This window comes from Anser anser (assembly GCF_964211835.1).
Source record: "Anser anser genome assembly, chromosome: 8".
Lineage (NCBI taxonomy): Eukaryota > Metazoa > Chordata > Aves > Anseriformes > Anatidae > Anser > Anser anser.
In genome coordinates, this window is record NC_139728.1 from 9,422,802 (window position 1) to 9,440,173 (window position 17,372).

The 17,372-nt window shown below is 60.4% G+C and overlaps 3 protein-coding genes across 15 annotated transcripts in view; all 3 read right to left on the minus strand.

Annotated features, from left to right (window-relative positions):
* Window positions 1–3,415, minus strand: part of DNM3 (dynamin 3) — a 197,608-nt gene extending 194,193 nt beyond the window's left edge. For 4 of the 10 annotated variants that reach the window (XR_014587808.1, XR_014587809.1, XM_083847690.1 and 1 more), the window contains exon 1: window positions 912–3,415. Coding sequence is in view for 7 of the 10 variants with exons in the window: in XM_083847690.1 (XP_083703816.1) it covers window positions 912–1,102 (191 nt within the window). In the remaining 3 variants the exon portion in view is untranslated. The remainder of the gene's footprint in view (window positions 1–911) is intronic. The other 6 variants (XR_014587810.1, XM_083847692.1, XM_083847691.1 and 3 more) reach the window with 3 other exon arrangements.
* Window positions 3,416–6,081: 2,666 nt separating this feature from the next.
* Window positions 6,082–11,123, minus strand: METTL13 (methyltransferase 13, eEF1A N-terminus and K55). 4 transcript variants are annotated; one of them, XM_083847698.1, is made up of 8 exons: window positions 10,914–11,123; window positions 9,584–10,331; window positions 8,893–9,092; window positions 8,435–8,630; window positions 8,126–8,269; window positions 7,780–7,992; window positions 7,429–7,560; window positions 6,082–6,895 (listed from the first exon to the last, which is right to left on the minus strand). In XM_083847698.1, exons 1-8 carry the CDS (start codon window positions 11,064–11,066, stop codon window positions 6,621–6,623), a joined length of 2,061 nt encoding a protein of 686 aa, XP_083703824.1. In that variant the 5' UTR covers window positions 11,067–11,123; the 3' UTR covers window positions 6,082–6,620. The 4 variants fall into 4 exon arrangements, with proteins under 4 accessions (XP_083703824.1, XP_083703823.1, XP_083703825.1 ...); XM_083847697.1 differs by having other exon boundaries at window positions 8,420–8,630; XM_083847699.1 differs by having other exon boundaries at window positions 8,420–8,630; window positions 10,936–11,072.
* A 229-nt stretch (window positions 11,124–11,352) lies between these two features.
* ITPA (inosine triphosphatase) lies at window positions 11,353–14,782 on the minus strand. Its single transcript, XM_083847725.1, has 8 exons — window positions 14,623–14,782; window positions 14,450–14,507; window positions 14,279–14,343; window positions 13,564–13,637; window positions 13,013–13,044; window positions 12,261–12,376; window positions 11,826–11,902; window positions 11,353–11,542 (listed from the first exon to the last, which is right to left on the minus strand). The coding sequence occupies exons 1-8, from the start codon at window positions 14,683–14,685 to the stop codon at window positions 11,422–11,424; spliced, it is 606 nt and encodes a 201-aa protein (XP_083703851.1). The 5' UTR covers window positions 14,686–14,782; the 3' UTR covers window positions 11,353–11,421.
* Between the last annotated feature and the right edge of the window lie 2,590 nt (window positions 14,783–17,372).

The following is a 17,372-nucleotide window of genomic DNA, read 5'->3' on the forward strand; positions in this document are numbered from 1 at the left end:
AAGAAGTTCCTCCACAGGACCACAATGTAGAACTCGAAGAAAGGGTTGGAGACTGCAGCTCCTGCATTGGAGAAATGCCCTGGTGGATTATATTCGATGGTAAACTCTTCTCTGAAGAGTCTCTGGTAGCGCCTGCAGGGTGCGTGGTAGTACGCAGGCGTAAGAAGTCATTGCCCTCAGCTTCTCTTCATAATTCTTGCTAGAAACGTTCACGTCTTGCTTGTGCAGCAGGCTCCAGCCTCTTGTCCAAACTGGCCAGACCAGCCCAAACTTCTCATTTCTACCTTTTGTGCTACCCACGTTCGTTTGGGCAAGGGGGCGAGCAGAGGCACGTGGCACCCGACAGGAGCGGATCAGCCTGTGGATCAGACGGGGATCCCCCAGATCTGGGATCCCCCAGGCGGGGAGCAGTACCAGGGAGCAGTGAGCCTCCAGCAGGACCCAGAAGAAGGTATCAGGACCCAGCAGAAGACATCAGCACCCAGCCACCGCGCTCAGCCCCAGCCCCATGCCGCCTTACACACAAGGAAGGTAAGAGGCCTCTCCTCCCCAGCACATACATTTTGGGCTGTTTCATGAACACACAGATCGGAACCTCAAAAGGTTTTACAGATTTGCTGAAAGAAAACTCTAACAATTTGATTGCCAGTAGGGATCTCTGAAGGCTTCAAGAGTGCTTTGGAAGCGGGATGCTGGCAACGCAGCCAGCATCAGCAGCGCACTACAGCCTTCGGGAGGGAGAGCTGAGACGTAACGCGGCGAGAATAAATGCTGAACCGAAGGTGAAGGGACCCTGAAGGGACCCGGGCGGTGTTTTCACGCCGAGCACCGGGGGAACTGCACCTTGACATGGGGGGGGGGGGGACCGCGGGGAGGGGAAGGAGCGAGGGAAGGGGCCGCCGCCGCCTCACCTGGACACGCAGTTCTCCAGCACCGAGCTCTTGCCGGCGCTCTGCCCGCCCACCACGGCGATCTGCGGCAGGTCGAGCAGGCAGCTCTGGCCCAGCGCCGCGAAGGCGTCCTGCAGCCGGTTGACGAGCGGGATGAGCCCCTCCATCCCGCCGCCCCGCCGCTGACAGGTAACGGCCGCCGCGCCGCGCATGCGCCCCGCACCCGGACCGGGGGGCGGGGCCTCGCCGCGGAGGACACGCCCCCTGTTGGCGCGGCCACGCCCACCGCGGCCGTGGCGGGAGCCCCGTGGCGGGAGCCCCGTGGCGGGAACCAAGCCACGTGTGTGCCCCCGCCCCGCTCCTGTGGTGGGGTGCCGGTAACGGGGGGTCCCCGGTTAGCCCCGGGCAGGTCACGGCCGCAGCCTTCCAAAGCACTGCCGGGAACCAGCAGAGCACCTCTGCCTTCCTGCGAAGGGCTTCGAGGCTTCCGTCGGCGCTGAAGCGAAAGAACTGCACCGGGTTCAATGAAAACCCCACGCTGAGGCTGAGCTGAGCACGTAACACGAGACTTATCTGTGATTACTGGCAGCAGTGACAAGGCAGAAATATCCCAGAGGCTTTGGAGCCTTGCAGCGATGCTTATCCTCTGTATTTAGCCAGACACCGGTCGCGCTCAGCGTGACTAGCGAAACAAAAGGGAACTACTGCAAACATCCAAGCGGCTGACAGGCACTAATGAGCTGGAGCGTCATCAAAACTTCTTGGCCAGGGCTCTCAGCGTAAAAAAGTGAATCCCTACAGCAGAACAGCTTCTAGCCGCGAACACAACCGAAGGGAAAGCAAACCATACACAGACCACTGCGTGGGAGCCGAGCAGCAGCAGGAGCCCCCAGGCACATCCATTCACAAAAGGCGGATTTGGGAACACATCACCAGCACCTCCCCATGCTCCAAGCAGCAACCCACAAACCCAGAGCAAACAGCCGTGCGAGCAACATGCTCTCGAGGAACCTGGTGCACTGTCAGTGCCTACAGTGCTGGGGGTTTGGGCCTAACCTCGCACATGTCGTTAAGCCCCTCCCCGTGCAAGGACCAAGGTAAGAGCTGGACTTGCCCAGGTGGCAAGAAAAGAGACCGCCAGTCATCTCACCAGGAGAAACTGTGCTTTAGCTCAGGCTAAAATGTTTCTAGAGATTGTGCTTTAGCTCAAGCTGAAATGTTTTTATCATCAGTGTAACGCAGGCACAGCTTCTGCAGCGGTTGCTTTGTCACTGCGGCCAGATCACCTCTCCAGACATCAAGGAAAAACCTCTTGAACCTTTCTGTCTAGATGGGGCCCGGGGTTATTGACATAATTATGCCAATTAGCAGCATGATTCTCTTTTTTCACGCTCCCGCCTGAGCGGGCCATGCCAGGAGGCACTGGAGTAGCTCTTTGGCCTTCTGCCAGCCCATGGGCTCCTGCTGAGGCCGGGAGTCGGGAACAACAGCATCGCTTTTTGGCAAAATCCTCCCGGTGTGAGCGTAGGAGCGCTTCTTACCGCCCCAGTGAAATAATTACAGAGCAGCCTGGCGATAGGACCTCATCAATACAAGAGAGAAATGACCCCTAGAAAAGGCAGGACTCCTTGGGAGCAATGCTGTGGACCTCTGAAATTGGTAAGCTGAAGACCTCTCCTTTCCATTAGTTTTCTTATTAATTCTCTGTTTCCTTCCATAATTTTAAATAAATAAGGAGCTAACATCTATTATTAGGAAAAGACTGAGTTATTCCCCCCAAAGCTGGGAACTTTCCAAACCAAACGTTGTTTCTGCCTGAGCTGAGTTAAAGCCGCTAAACGACATGCTTGCCCTTGCACCTCCATCACTTAAAAAAATCCAATATCCTCCCAAAAAAGACAAGGATATAGATTTCCCACCTTGTGGAAAAAGCATGAGCACTTCGCATTATGCCTGCACGTGCTACCACAAGGGTGCTCATTTTTCAAACAGCTCCAAGAGATCGGTGAAGAAGGGGGAGGAAGGGTGTTGGAGCACATCTTCAGGTCCCCGTTTTCCTGGAGATCACGAGGCTGCCATCGCCGGTTAGTCAGCTGAGCGTGCCTCTCTGTTTTTACCCTGCAGTCAGAGCTGTGCCCCACAATATTTATCATTGCCTTTTGCCACGTGTTGGGCTCGGCAAGGAGCCCTGGCTCCCCCCGCACGGTGGGCAGGGGGCTGTCACCTCCAGGTGTCACCGCTCCTTTCCCACAAACAGCTCTCCCTAGCCAGGCAGCGTGATGCTAAAAATGGGACGTTCAGAGCAGGTCCCCAGGCTGCTTTATAAATACACGCCAGCGCAATTCCCTGCACGGAGAACGGGTTATATATGAACTGCCACAAAAGAGGCTTGCGGATGCCTGCAGTGAGCAGCTGGGCACGCTGTCCCTGCGAGGAAAGCGAGCAGAGCCCGGCGGGGAGCAGAGCCCGGCCAAGCTTGCTTCCTCCCCCGGGACGCGTTCAGAAGAGGCAGGCTCCTTCATGCGTGATTTTCCCTTCTCTCCAGGGACCTTCCTCACCTCCTCCTCGGTTCAGAAACCAACCCGAAGCCTTGCAGAGCTTCTCACGCAGCTGATCTGCAGAAGGCAGCAGGCAGCGCAGGCACCAAGCCCCAGGTTTTGCTCAGCGCCTGGCTCTGCAGCGCTGGCATTGCCGTGCCAGTCAGCATCGTGCCCGGGCATCTGCCAGGGAGGAGAGCTCATAACAGAGACCTTGAGGCTGTGAAAGATAGACCAAAACCAGTAAAAGAAAGGCTGTGCTGCACTGCAGCCTGCAGAGGGGGTTCCCTGCAGCCTTCCCACCCAGGGCACCCCGTGAAATGGCAGCAGTCCCCCGCTGCAGCCTGGCAGCACGCCTCCTGCCTCGGACACAAAGCCAGCCAAGCCAAGTGCCTCCCCCAGGGAAAAATTCACAGGGAAAACACTTCCCATCCCTGCCACCCCTCGGGATATGGCTGGTGCAGCCCCTTCTGCGCTGCGACGGGCTCACGCTGGCACAGGTCTCCGCAGCTGGAGGTCTCACGACCAGCCCCGAGCAACCCGGGCTGGTTGCAGTGTCAGGACGGAGCTGCTCGATGATCTGCACAGCGCTCTCTTTCTGTGCTGGGAAATCCAGAAAGGAAAGAAGTCAGCATCCCTGAGCCCGTCTGAGGTTGCTAAGTGACAGCAGCGCTTGTTTCTGTCCCCCCTGTTTACAATGTGCCCACGCCTGGGAGGAAGGAAGCGAAGACTAAAGGAGGTAAACAGAAGTATACATTGCCAGAACACTCAACAGAAACAGTTGCCAAACGTATACGTTATCTGCATGTTACCGTGACCCTGTGAAAAATTTACTACCCGTCACTTATTCCAGCTGCGGAGCACTTTCACCTGCAAAGAATTTCAGGTATTTGCAGCACGAGTTAACCTGGCACTTTTTCAGCTGAAATGCATTTCTCGAGCAGCGCCATAGGGCTGTCAGTAACTGCAAGGGCAGCTGCAAGGAACTGGGATTTCATCGTTACTTTCTGTCTAATAGATGTCTTTTGTTTTTCCAGCAGGATGTGGCATTACGCAGCAGTTAGGAAACCCAGCAGAAACGCAGGACTGGACAAAGGAGGGATGAACGCATCCTTTGTGTGAGCTGCTGCTGGGGAAGAAATGAAGCGGTTTAGATAAAATAAAGGGCGCACACACTAATCTATGTCATTGGAATTACATTGAGAATTGGAAACGGAGTTAAAAATAGCCCAAATGCAGCGCTGCTGATCCAGTTGAGAAATTTGCCGTTGCTGAGCTAGATGGATAACAGACACCCTTCAAAAAAAAAAATAAAGTGCTTATCACAAAAAGAGATTTAGGAACGAACTGCGTGGGGGCAGACAGAGTTGTGCACAACTCGAGCTCCAGCCTTGTCTCTGCCACGGAGCAGAAACCACGCGCTGGCCCCGACGCAGCGCAGTGACTGCCGCAGCGAGAACACGGCACCCAGAGCTGCCACAGCTGATCTGCAGCAGGGCCAGCCAGGCCTGAATTTGGGCACCAGCACTCACGAGCGCTCTGAGCGCCTGGGGAAGATCAAAAGCAGGTTAAAAAAAAAAAACACAGCATCTGCTGCCTCTGCATAGAAGCAGGCCAGCCAGAGGAGAAAGTAGGGCACAAAGTTGTCCCTTTGCACAAAGGAGATCAACGCAGGGAGCAAGGGACAGGGGATCTGTGCGGATCGGCTTCCCGAGCAGATCCCCCTGCCAAATTAGAATTAAAATGCAGCCGCGATCTCTGATCCCAAGGCATGCTTGCTGTCCGCACAGCTGTGGCAGCGCATCCCGTGCGCAACAAACACCTCCTGCCTCCCGCACCCGCTGCGGTCCCCCCCAGCTCGGAGGGTGGGAGCCCTCGGGGTGTCCTGCCCACGGTCCGCACCCGGCTGGGGACCTGCAGGAGTGACCTGGGCGCTGCTGAAGAACGACAGGAGGATGAGGGACGGCACGCCGACACCCTGGTGGTACAACCAGCTCCAAGGCAGCCTGCGGTCCCTCCAGGTGCTCCTGCCTGCAGGTGAGGGCACGGCGGCTCTGCCTGCCGGCAGCGGGAGGCACGGGTGGCTGCAAAGTGAGGCTGAGCTGCGCCTGCTGCTGTCCCGATACCTCCCGGAGCTGCTGCTGAGGGCCTGGCTCACTGAGAGGGGGATAAGGCTTAGCAATGGGGGGCGGGGGGGGGGGATTACAAGTCCCAGTTTACAGCAGTGATGGCCAGAGAGACGTGGAAGAAGGACAGGGGCATGGTGGGGTCTGATTTTGGTGAGTGGAAGGGGCAGCGGGCAGACCCCTAAGCAGCAGAGGGGGCTTTACCTTTTTCATGGGTGCTGGGAGCTCCCCTTTGTGTGTCCACAGGGCTTGCACGGCCTCCGGAGGTGGTGGCTCTGGGCACCCTCCTGGCAGGCGCAGTGGCAGAGCGGGCAGCAAGCCCCAAGCACCTCTGCTCAACCATTTTCTAACCCAACCCCAGCCGCCCTGCTCCCCTCACCCAGAGCTCAGCCCCGCAGCCCGTGGCAGTGTCACCTCCCTGCACAGCCTCCCTGGCGTGCCCCAAGGCAGCAGGGACATCTCCCACCAGGGGACTGTGGACTCCCATCGCTGCTAGGGGGAAATAAGCCTGGCAGAGCACTGCGCGCCTCGAGAGTAGCCCTGAGCTTTATTTGTACGGCGCTCAGCCCAATTAAGCACTTCTGCAACCAGCCTCAGGGCAGGACTGGGGTTTTACACACAGGTGCCAGTGAGCAGGGCTCCCACAGGCATGGAGGAAAGCAGGACCAGAGGGAAGGAGCCGTGCTGGAAGGGACGGGGCCGGTCAGAGCCGTATTTTATCCACAGCAGGAAAGCAGCGGGGACCGACACAAACCCACAGTCCTGCCAGTCCCGGAGCACCCCTCACCACCCCAACGCTGTCCCACGGCTGCGCAGCCCCCTGCGGTCCCAGCCCCCTTTCCCCAGCCCCCTGAGAGACAAACTGCAAGAAGGGGCCCTTGCAAAGAGCAGGGCCCCAGCACCCCAGGGAACCTCGCTGGGCTCCGTCCCGCTGCGGGGAGCACCTCTCCGTGCCAGCCTCGTCCTCCAGGCACACACCCAGGCCAGAAGCAGCCCCCACAGCATCAGACATCCCAGCTGTTGCACACGCAGGGGCTTCTCTTGCTCAAGTTACACCGAGGCCCCCCTCAGATGATGGTGACGGCTTGCAGCATGTCCGCCAGCACGTACGAGCTGTCCCAGGGGCGCCCAGGCTGCTGCAGGGCCCCCTCCAGCACCCGGGCGCGTGCCCCAAGCTCCGTGGGGTCGCGCCGCCCCGCGGGGCTGGGCTGGCAGAACAGGATCTCGTTGACCTCCCCGTCGATGCGGCGCGCGTAGAGCAGGGGGAAGACCTCCCTGAGGACGGCCAGGACGGACTCCTTCAACCGGGCGTCGCGGCACACCAGGTTAAGCACGAAGACTCCTGCAGCAAGGCGAGAGCGGGGTTCGGAAGTCCGCGAGCCCTGAGATCCCCCGCACACCGCCCCGCTCGCCACCTCGCTGCACAAACGCAGCCCAGCTGGTGCCACCGGTGCCACCAGCTCCCTCTCGCACAGCCCCTGGCAGCACGACGAGCACCCTTGGCCCAGCTCCACGTCCCTGCCACCGCCTGGGGCGTAGGCGGCCACACGGTCTGTTCCCAGGTACCACCTACACCCTCTGCCTTCCGCAACCTTTCTTCGCACCCCCGGGGATTTCTCAGCCTGCCTGACCCCGCAGCGCTGCAGCCCACCTATTGCACCTCGCGCTCCCTTTCTCCGTGCCATCACAACGCCCACTGAAACCACCCGGAGCTGAGATCTGCTGGGAGCAGCGGCTTCCGCGCAGCCGTCCTAGCCGTGGCCACTGTTTTCCAGGACGAGGAAGGGCGGCACAGCCCCGTCACTCAGACCCTGCGCAGGACCAGCCAGCCCGGCCCCGGGGACTGCAGGGGCACCACCAGAGCTCCCCTCCTACCTTCTGGCTTGAGGATGGTTTTAACTTTCTGCAGGAAGGGCTTTTCCACAAAGGCTGGGGGCGGGCAGCTCATCCCCACCGTGAGGTCTTTGCTGTCCACATCAAACATGACAGCGTCGTACCGGGCTGGGGCTGCAAGAGGGAATACAGAGACTCCTTATTCCTTGGGGCAGGGCTGAGCCACCCAGGGTGGGGGAGCAGCGAACAGGGAGGTCAGGACATCCCCTCTACCATATTTCTGCCATTTCTCTCTCATGGGGTTCCTTTGGGAGGTCAGGATGGATGGAAGGAGAGGATTAATCAGCCCGGGACCCGTGCCCCAGCACGCCGGGACGCTCCGCGAGACGGTACCTTCAGCTGCCAGCTTGGCCACGTAGTCCAGGCCATCAGCTACGTGCACCTGCATCCGGTCGCCCTGGGAGAAGCCAAACCAGCAGGTGGCCACCTCCAGCATGCAGGGGTCGATCTCCACCACGGCCACGTGGGCTTGCGAGAAGTAGTCGTGGATGAAGAGGGGCAGGCTGCCACCGCCGAGCCCCACCACCAGCACCGCGATCGGGGATCCTGCCGAGAGAGAGCCCGGGTGAGCCGCCAGCACAGCCACGTTCCTGCCTCCCGACCCACCCGCCTGCCCCAAACTGCTGCTGGCAGGGCGCTGGGGCTCCCCGGCCAGGAATACCCCTCCCCACCTCGTCACCTGGGACGGGGTCAGGGCTCCCCAGCAGGCAGAGCCCCGCCACCATGGCTTTGTGGTGCTCGCAGCACAGGTAGCTCTTGTCGATTGCCGTGGGAGGCTCAGCAGGGCCGGCTTTCCTCTTGTCCTTCCTCCGTTTCTTCTGGCCTGAAAGACGAGAAGTAAGGAGAGGCTGGAGGCAGGGGCTCTTACTGGGGACTAACCGACCCAGCCCTGTCCCACCAGCAACGCAGAGAGCAAAAGCACTCCCAGAATCACGCTGGGAGAGGGCAGAGCAGGTCCCAGCAGGACTTTTACCTTCCTCCTGCGTACCTGGGGGAGGCACAGGGGCCAGGAGCCGGGCCTCCGACTGCACCACGTTCCTGTTGCTGAGGAAGACGAGGCGGCGGAAGTAGCAGGCGTCGTCCCCCTTGACGTCCTCCACCACGTACTCCCCGCTCAGGGGGCTGGTGTCGCAGTGCCGCACCGTGCGCACCCCGATGTCCCCTCCCACGGACAGGAAGGGCACCTGCAGGGAGGACGGGGACTCGTGGCAGCATCCGGGCTGTGGGGACGGGCGCTGGCCCTGTCCTGAGCACAGCTGGAGGGCTGGGGTGAAGCAGATGCGCTCGGGGGGCAGTGGGATGAGCTGTGGGCAGCGCACGGGACACCAGGCTGCCCCGACACGTGCTGGGGCACTGCAGCTCCGTCTCCCTCGAAGCAGAGGAACTCAGGGCTGGCCGAGGGGCTCCTGGCCCCAATTTTGGGGGTAGCCAAACGAGCGGGCTCACCTGCTGCCGGGCGGGGAGGCCCGGCGGGGCCAGCTCCATCACCTTCCCCGACAGCTCCGCCTGGATGCTGGCCATGCCCTCGTAGCGCTGCTCCCTGTGCAGGGCCACGGTGACCAGGCGCCCGAAGCCCGCGCTGGCGGCCAGCTGCCTCCGCCCGTCCTCCGTCCCAAAGAGCCACTCGGTTTCCCTGCCCTGCGGGACTGCAGATGGGGGCTGCGGTCAGGAGAGCCCCGGGCAGGTGCCGGCCCCTGCGCGACCACCCCGGCCTTCAAGGGAGGAGCTGCGGGGTACAGAGAGGCATCACGAGGAGGTAACGCTGCGTGACACAGCCTCACACCTACAGCCACGCTCCAAAACTGAGGATCAGGAGCCAGGACCCTCCCCGATTTGGGCAGGCTGAGGCAGGGGGCTGCAAAGGCCACATTTCATGATAAGGGGGTGTCCGATGGCCTTGACACTCAGGTTGCTACAGCCCTGGGCTTTGCAGGCGCACAGGGAGCAGACAGCACTTCTGGCAGAGCCTGACGCAGCTCTGGAAATACCTGTCCCGCTGCAAAGCTGACTAAGACATCAACCAAACCCCCAAAAAACGAGCCGTTTCCCTCTCCAACTCCAACAGGACCAGGACCACTGCTAGTACAGCAGCTCCTGGGTAGAGCGCTGTCAGGCTGCAGGCAGAAGCCGTACTCACTGATGAAGATGGCGAAGCGGTTGTCCCGGGAGGGCTTCACCGAGGGGCTGTCGACCACGTGCAGCGTGTAGCGAGGCCTCCCGCTGACTTTTTCACACAGATCCAGGGAAAGCTGCTCTCCGCAGGGGGTTTTGCTCAGCTGGCTGCAGAGCAGGGCATAATGCTGCCTGTCCCGCACCGCCTCCACCAGCCGCTCCGCGCTCTCCATCCGCATCGGCTTGTCCTGCTCCTCGGGGCAGATCTCCAGGATCTGCTGCGCAGAGCCAGGGATCTTCCTGAACTTTGTCATGACGTACACAAAGACGGGCAGGACAAACTGCTGCTTGTCCCTGCTGCCGGCCACCTCATGGACACGCACCACCCAGCCTTCTTGAGAGAAATATTCCACCGCTTTCTTGAGCACGTGGGCCTGAGCCAAGGAGACGCAGAGGTAGCGCCCTCCTACCTGCAGCACCCGGCTGACCTCGGCAAACATCCTGTCCACCTTGGACAGAGTGGCCTCCTCGTCGTCAGTGAGGATGGCATCCAGCGTGCCTTTGTCGAGGACCACCTGGAAGTGGGCGTCAGGGAAGTCCATCTGGAGCACGTCCATCAGCACGTAGCTCATCTTCGGCCTCTTGCTGGTGCTCCGCTCCTGCATCTGACGGATCACAGCGTCGCTGATGTCGATGTTCACGATGTCCTCGCACATCCCCGTGTCGTACATCTGCTCGCTCAGCTCCGAGTTCCCACAGCCGACCACGAGAACCTGGGACGGGGGACAAGAGCAGCCGTGATGGTGAGAACGCCCTGAACATGCGTCCCAAAGCATTTTACATGCAAACACCACCGGCATCAACCACGAGCCCTCAGTGAAAGCTACACCTGTAGCTCCTACAAACCCACCCTCCAAGGCCCTAAAATAACATTTTTATAGCGAAGTCACCCTGGCACAGAGTGATGCAACTACAGTGCATGTCTTCTGGGGATTATCTGGGTGTTTCAGCCCCCAGAGCCCCTATCCTATGGCGATGCGGAGTCTCTCCTGTGCTCTTGCCACAGGGCACTGGAGGCTTCGCACGTTTTGCACCACCAGGTGCTGACACCGCTTAGGGCACCTCGCGTCCCCTCAGCGAGCCAGTTCTCTCTGTGTCGCTGAGTTAGGGGAGGGTAAAGCAGGGTTAAAGCTTCCCCAACCACATACTCAGAGGACGGGCTGGACCAGCGCAGCCTTCCAAAGCACGACGCCGCCTGGGCAGGCACCCGAGCCGGGGGGGGGGAGCCACCAGGCGGGGCCGAGCCCTGCTCGGCCGCGGGGCGCGGGCGGCAGCACGCCGCGCCGGGGCCTCACCTTGTCGCGGGGCCGCACGTACTTGCGCAGGACGGGGCAGAGCTCAGGGAAGGCCCCGTACCACTCGAAGGGCCGCCGGCCGCGCTGCCGGAAGAAGCGATCCCAGTACCGGGCCGAGCCGAACTCGGCGGGGCCGCGGGGCAGCAGCTCCATGGCGGGGCCGGCCTCGAACCCGCGGCCCTCCGCCGCCGCGCCCCCCCCCCCCACCCCCACCCCCACCCCCGACGTCATCCCCGCGCGCAGCGCGCCCCGTTCCCCGCGACGTCCGCGCAGCCGATTGGCTGCCGCCCTCCCCCCTCGGCCGCTTCCTATTGGCTGAGCGGCGGGAAGCGCGCCAAATTCTCCCGCAGGTGGCGCGCCGCGGCCACGCCGCGCCGGGAGCGGGCGGGAACCCCCGGGCGGAGAAGCGGGGAGAGGCGACAAAGGAGGAGGCAGGGCCGGGAGGGAGCAGCTTTAATGCGGGCAGGCCCAGGTGCCGCGGGAAGGGCCCTAGGGCAGCCCGGGGCCGCTAGCTGGGGCCGGCGGGGGGCTCCGCGGAGTTGCTCTGGAGGAAGAAGGCGGAGAGCTCGCTCAGCGCGCGGTAGCGGTGCGAGATGGAGTTCTTCACTGCCTTGGGCAGCTCCGCATAGCTGGAAGAAAGCGAGGCAGTGTCAGCAGCTGAGGTGCTGCAGCACATCCCCCTGCCCCCGAGAACCCCCCCAGCAGGGGGGTGGCAGTGACACGCCCTGGCCACACCAACAAGGTCCCCCCCAAACCAGGATTCCCCATAACCCCATTCAGGCCTAGGAAGTGTTTTCTCCCTGCCACCATTCCTTGTAAGCACATTCCTCTCAACACGGTAACAAAACAGAGCCTCGACCCCCTCCTTTCCTTAAAACTTCCCTGAAGTGCTACAGACAAAAAGCGACTCACGTCTGGTCATAGCCGTCCGGCTGGAAGCAGGGATCCCAGCCAAAATCTCGAGGGCCTCTGGGCTCCACGATCAGCCCCTGCCAGGAGAAAGCCAAAGAGCCCTCTAAGTCGGGGTTCCTCCGCACTCCTCTTGCCTCACATCAAAACCCAAGCTGGAGTGGCACTCAAGGTTCACGCTGTGGCCACCAAAAGCTTGGTTTGTGGTGCCGCTCTCGTTCCCAGCACTTCCCCAAGATGTGACCAGCATTAGCAGCCCCAAACGCAGAGCTCCAGCACGTTGCTGCATGCTGACAGCCCCTTTACTCCCCTCCACACTTCCCAAATTCACAGAACAACTGCACCGCACACAGCAGCACCAGTGACCTTACTACGTTGTCCTTAAGAGAGCCGATAACGTTACAAAAGCCGCATCACAACCCTCCCACCAACACCTACATGTGTCTGGCCTTTGAAAAGCTTCACGGGCTCCTCTGGGTTTCCAGTGCTGAACGCAAAGGTGCAAAGAGCGTAGGCAGATTTGTCTTCAAACCCAGCCAGCAGCTTGTACAGGCCTGAGCAACACAGAGAGGGTCCTGGTGTCAGGGCATTTCCGGCAGAGCGCCACACACCCGCCTAGAGAGGGCTCACGGCAGCTTCTGCGGTCACACCGACCAGGGAGAGGAAGGACTGCAAACAAAGCTAACAGAACTCCGGTAATAAACGCCAAATGGATGCTTCTGGCCGAGTCCCTCATTCGACTGACCCAATATTAATTTGGGGCCCCAATGTTAATTTGGGAGCAGAAGCGAGCAAGTGCATGGCACCAGAGAAGGACTAAAGCCCGCAGAATCAGTGCGATTATCGCTCATGATGCCGGGGAAGAAGCCAGAAGTCACAGGTCTGCCAGGTCCCCTCTGTAAAAGACAAGGAGTTTTCAGGAGCCCTGCCACCCGCCTGCAGGGGCAGATATTTGGGGACCCAGCGACGCAGGGATGACACTGAGGCTCCTGGGGGAAACAGCAAGCAGTGAAGGGCGTGGAACAAGCTCAAAGAAAAAGCGCAATGGGACAGAGCTGGACTGACAGAAAAGGGACACAACACGCTCAGCAGCACCCAGCGCAGGCTGGGATTTGTTCCCTGTGGCTGGACAGCTACGTTTGTCCCCAGGAGCCCAAGTCACATGCAGAGCAGCGCACAGGAGGCAGTACCTTCCGGTTTGAGCTTCTCCAGGAACCATTTTCTGAAGGAGAAAAAAAGAGGAGAGATGACTTTTTGATATTAATACTCAGAAAAAAAGGCATCCTTAAGGCACTGTCGTCTATGTTTTCATAGCTCTTTGAATCCCTCTGAAACATACTGTCAAATCACCTCATTCTGGGCTATTTACCTAGCTCTTAAGCTAAATGGGACACAGCAAAAGCAACAGGATTTAATTTACTGCTGTGCTAAGGTCAAAGTAAATAACTCAGTTCCCACTCACGAGCACCAACAAGCTGAAGCACATTCCTCAATTCAACTTGTTCCTGTTTTATACCCAGTTCTAGTGCACACATAACTAGATAAAGCTTTGATGCCTCTGCTTAGCTCAGCAGAGCCTGGAAGAGGGCATTGCAGAATGAAGTGAAGGACACAGACCAGTAATTACCTCCCTGAACCTATTGCTCCAGGTGCATGGAGACTCAGTCCCCAGTGAAGCACATCCCGCCAAGCTGTGCTCCTCACTCTAAACAAGAGCTGAAGGAAGTTCCCACCTACTTACATGTACGGCCCTGGAAGCCCCCCCAAGGCATTGAAGCACAAGCAGGTATCCTCTACTATCACAGGTCCCCGAACCTGCAGCAAAAGCCCAAGATGGAAACATTGGACCTAGAGGAAAGCAATGCCTCCAAACTTATTTTCTTACTCAATCCAGTTCTCGTGCTTCTAGGATAACAGGGACGCCACAAAAACCCAGCAGCCATTCTAGCTGTCACCTCAGTGAGGGCCCTCACCAGACAGACATGACCAAACCCGTGCCCTCCCCAGCAGGCAGGAGGGAGGGAAGAGTGGCAGGGAAGACCTCGGGGGGGGGGGGGGGGGGGGGGGGGGGGAACGAGCAGAGCTGCACAGTACTGCCCTCATGGGGGGCAGGAACGGTGGGATGGGGAGAGGGAATGCTAAGGCCACGAAGATAAAGCTGTGTTTTGCGTGAGCCCCAATCTTCACTCGTTCATTTTTTAAAACGAGTACCCCTGAGGCAGCTTTAGAAGGGGACTGTGAGGAGCTGACGGAAAACTCTAAGTGCCACAAACGTCAGGGCTGCCCTCAGGGGCCTGCCACGTCCCCTCGCTGCTGAGGAGACACGAGAGGCCCCCACACCGCGCACACCCGAGGCCGGAGGAGCACCAGCAGGGCTTCCCCAGCACCGGGGCGGCCGGCGGCCCGGCACAAACACCCGGCACCCGGCAGCGGGAGGCACACGGGACGGCGGCGACCTGCCGGGCGGCTTCGCGGCACTTCTGCACGGAGATCTCGTCCGGCTCCCCCTGGTACTCGGGCACTGCGGGGACACGGAGCCGGGGGGGGACGCTGAGGAGGAGGAGGAGGAGGCCGGGGCCGGGCCGGGGCCGCGCCCCCTCACCCCCCTCACCCCCCTCAAGACTCACGGTCGATTTTCCTGGCCACCAGCGCGTACGGAGAGGAGTCCCCGAGGATCTGCACGACCTGCGGGAGGCAGGCGGGGGGCAGCCCCTCAGCGCCGGACCTAGGCCCAAAGCCAGGCCTGAGGCCTTAGACCCGGGCCCGGGCCGCGCGTTGCTAGGCAACCGCCCCCCCCAACCTCCTCCAGCTTCTTGGCGTTGCCCGTCACGAACACCACGCTCCGCCGGGCCGGCGCCGCCATGCTGCCCCGCGCCTGCGCGCCCGGCAGCCAATCAGCGACGCCCGCTCCCTCGCCCCTAGCAACGGCCAGCCAATGGGGGACGGAGGGGAACGAGGGGGAAGAGTGTCTTTGGCGACTGCGCGTGCGCGGCGTAGTCTCGCGAGAGTTGCGCTGTGAGGGGAAGGTCGCCATGGCGACCGCGGGGTGATGGCGGCCTCGCCTCGGCCGGGTCGGGCCCGGTGTCCCCGGGAGGCGGCCGCGCCCCGCCCCGCCCCGGCTTCGGGCAGGCCCCGAGGTTCCCGCGGGGGCCGGAGGAGGCGCTGCGGCTTTGGCCGAGCCCCCCCCCCCCCCCCCCCCCACGCTGCGGCCTTGTGCCAGGGCTGGATGGAGCGCGGCGGCGGCGGTTGGCTCCGCGGGAGGGAGCGCGGGGCGCGGCTCGGCCCGCACCTGCGGGGCCGCTGGCAAAAACAGGGGGAGCCGGAGCCGAGGTCACGAGGCGCTGGGCCTGCCGCTCGCGATTTGAACACGGTCACCTCGCGTCCGTCACGCGGACACCGCTGCGTGTGTGCAGGGCGCCGGGAGAGGAGCTGAGCCCTGCGGGAAGGGGGCGGTGAAGCCGGGCACTCCCCTGGGAGCAGCCCCACCGCAGCACCCGGGCCCCCTCTCCCCATTTGTTCCTCTTTTCCAAGAGGGTTCCTGAGGGGAAACCTTTTTCCCCCTAGCCAAAGCAGTGCCCGGAGGCAGGAGCACGGAGACCTGTTCTCAACTGCCTCAGCGTGTGGCCAAGCATCTCTGCAGCCCCCTGCCTGTGGGCACAGGGACCCCCGGGTTCCTTCACACCAGTGAGCCTGGGAAGAAGCAGCCCTGCAGGAGGAGCGTACGACGCCAGCCAAAGCATGCCATTCCCTGTGAAAGGCGATCGCGTGGAAAACAGCAGCTAGGGAGGAGATCTGTCATCTGCACAAGGAGGAAATGGGTAAAACAGACCCTGCACCCGGGTGATGGAGTTGTTTTTGTTGTGAAATCTCCTTCATAACATCTAAGTGAAAACCAACCCCAAAGCACTCAGACAGCTTCTCCCCAGCACAGCTGGGAATGACAACCCCTCCCAGTCACTACAGTCCTCCCTACCCAATCCATGGTGGGACTACAGAGGCAGCACTATACAGACCGAGGCATTGTTAAGGGACTCGGGGAGGACTGCTCTGTAACAAACCTGAGCCCAGATATCTTAATAGTATTTTCAGCCTTAAAAAAAAAATCCATAAAACTTGCTCAATTAATTGTATTACTGTTAAAAATTACTGGCCAGGACTGTTGATTTACTGCTGCTGCTGTCTCTTGGTTCCATTCCCCAGACAGAGCTGGTCTCTCGAGACAGTCTGTGCTCAGCACAATGCTGGCATTCAGTGACTTGAACCCCAAACAGACCAAAAACTAATCCTGGCAACCCAGAGGAGAGTCCTGAGGACTGTGGCAGCTTTTTGCCCTGCCTCCCAAGTACAAACACTTGCAGCCCAACATCCTGGGAGATCCTGCGATCCAGCACTGTCGCGGATCAAGGTCCTTCTGTGGGTGGCAGCAGCAAATACAAGATGGGGCTGGGAGAGAAAGGCAGCGGTGGTGGTGAGGCTCTCAGGCAGCAGGAGCAGGCACAGCACAGCCCATACACAGACTCACAGGGCTGCTAACTCGTTTTCCAGCTGGCAGGAAAAGGCACCCTGAAGACCTGCCACCCCCCTGAAGACAGACACCCTCCCTCTTCGTCTGCCCTCTCAATCCTTTGCAGGTGGTGAGTAGCTGGAGGCACACGCAAGGTGATCTTTATCACTTCCACTGAGTGCATGATTTTGCCCTCGGGGCCTGAAAATGTGGCTACGTGTTAGGAAGAAAATCCCAGCTTGGCTTTCTGATTGCCACCTGGAGTGAGCAAGCCCCACGGAGGGGAAAAGCCCTATTTATATATCAGCAGGGCAAGTGGAGCTTGTAATCGCATCCGGCACTCCAGCCTGCTGTGCTCACTTTTAATCCCCTTCTCTGCATGGTGCAGCTCCACCACTCAGGTGGAAAGTGTGCACAAGGTCCCAGGTCCACATGAGGAGGCTGGGAGATAGTGCCGGTAGTTCTCGGGGGCACCATTTCCCTCTCTCCATGTGAAATTCCGTCAGACACAGGCCAAGCAGGACAATGCTGCTCTCACCAGAAGACGGACAGCAAAAGAAAAACCAGGAGAGTCTGATCTCGCCTCAGTGAACGTCCCTGGCTTGGGGCTGGAAGGAACAAGGGTCGCAAAAATAAAGGGCAGACAGAAATGCCTCAGATACCTGAGACCAGGACTGCAGCCAGCCAGAGGGGAAAACTCGTGTCTCTTGTGCCAAAACACATCGGTGCCACCCACTGGGGTGCTTCGCTCCTGTTTTGTCCAACACGGGGCCCCTACGCCACCCCAAGCTCCCCGGCCTTGGGGCGTGCGCCCCAGGCACCGGATCGCAAGGAAGCAAAAGGAGCTGGCACTCGGGACCACGCCACATCCAGGTGAAGGGCTCTGAACGAGGAGTGGGCTTGGGGTTTACCCTGGACTGATTCAAGGCCAGCTGCCGCCCTCCTGCTGCGTCTCGCATCATTGGGCTAAGGGAGCTGGGCTTTACACGCTTCTCACTTCTGGTTAATATAACACTGAAGGAAAAAAAAAAACACACCACCTTTCC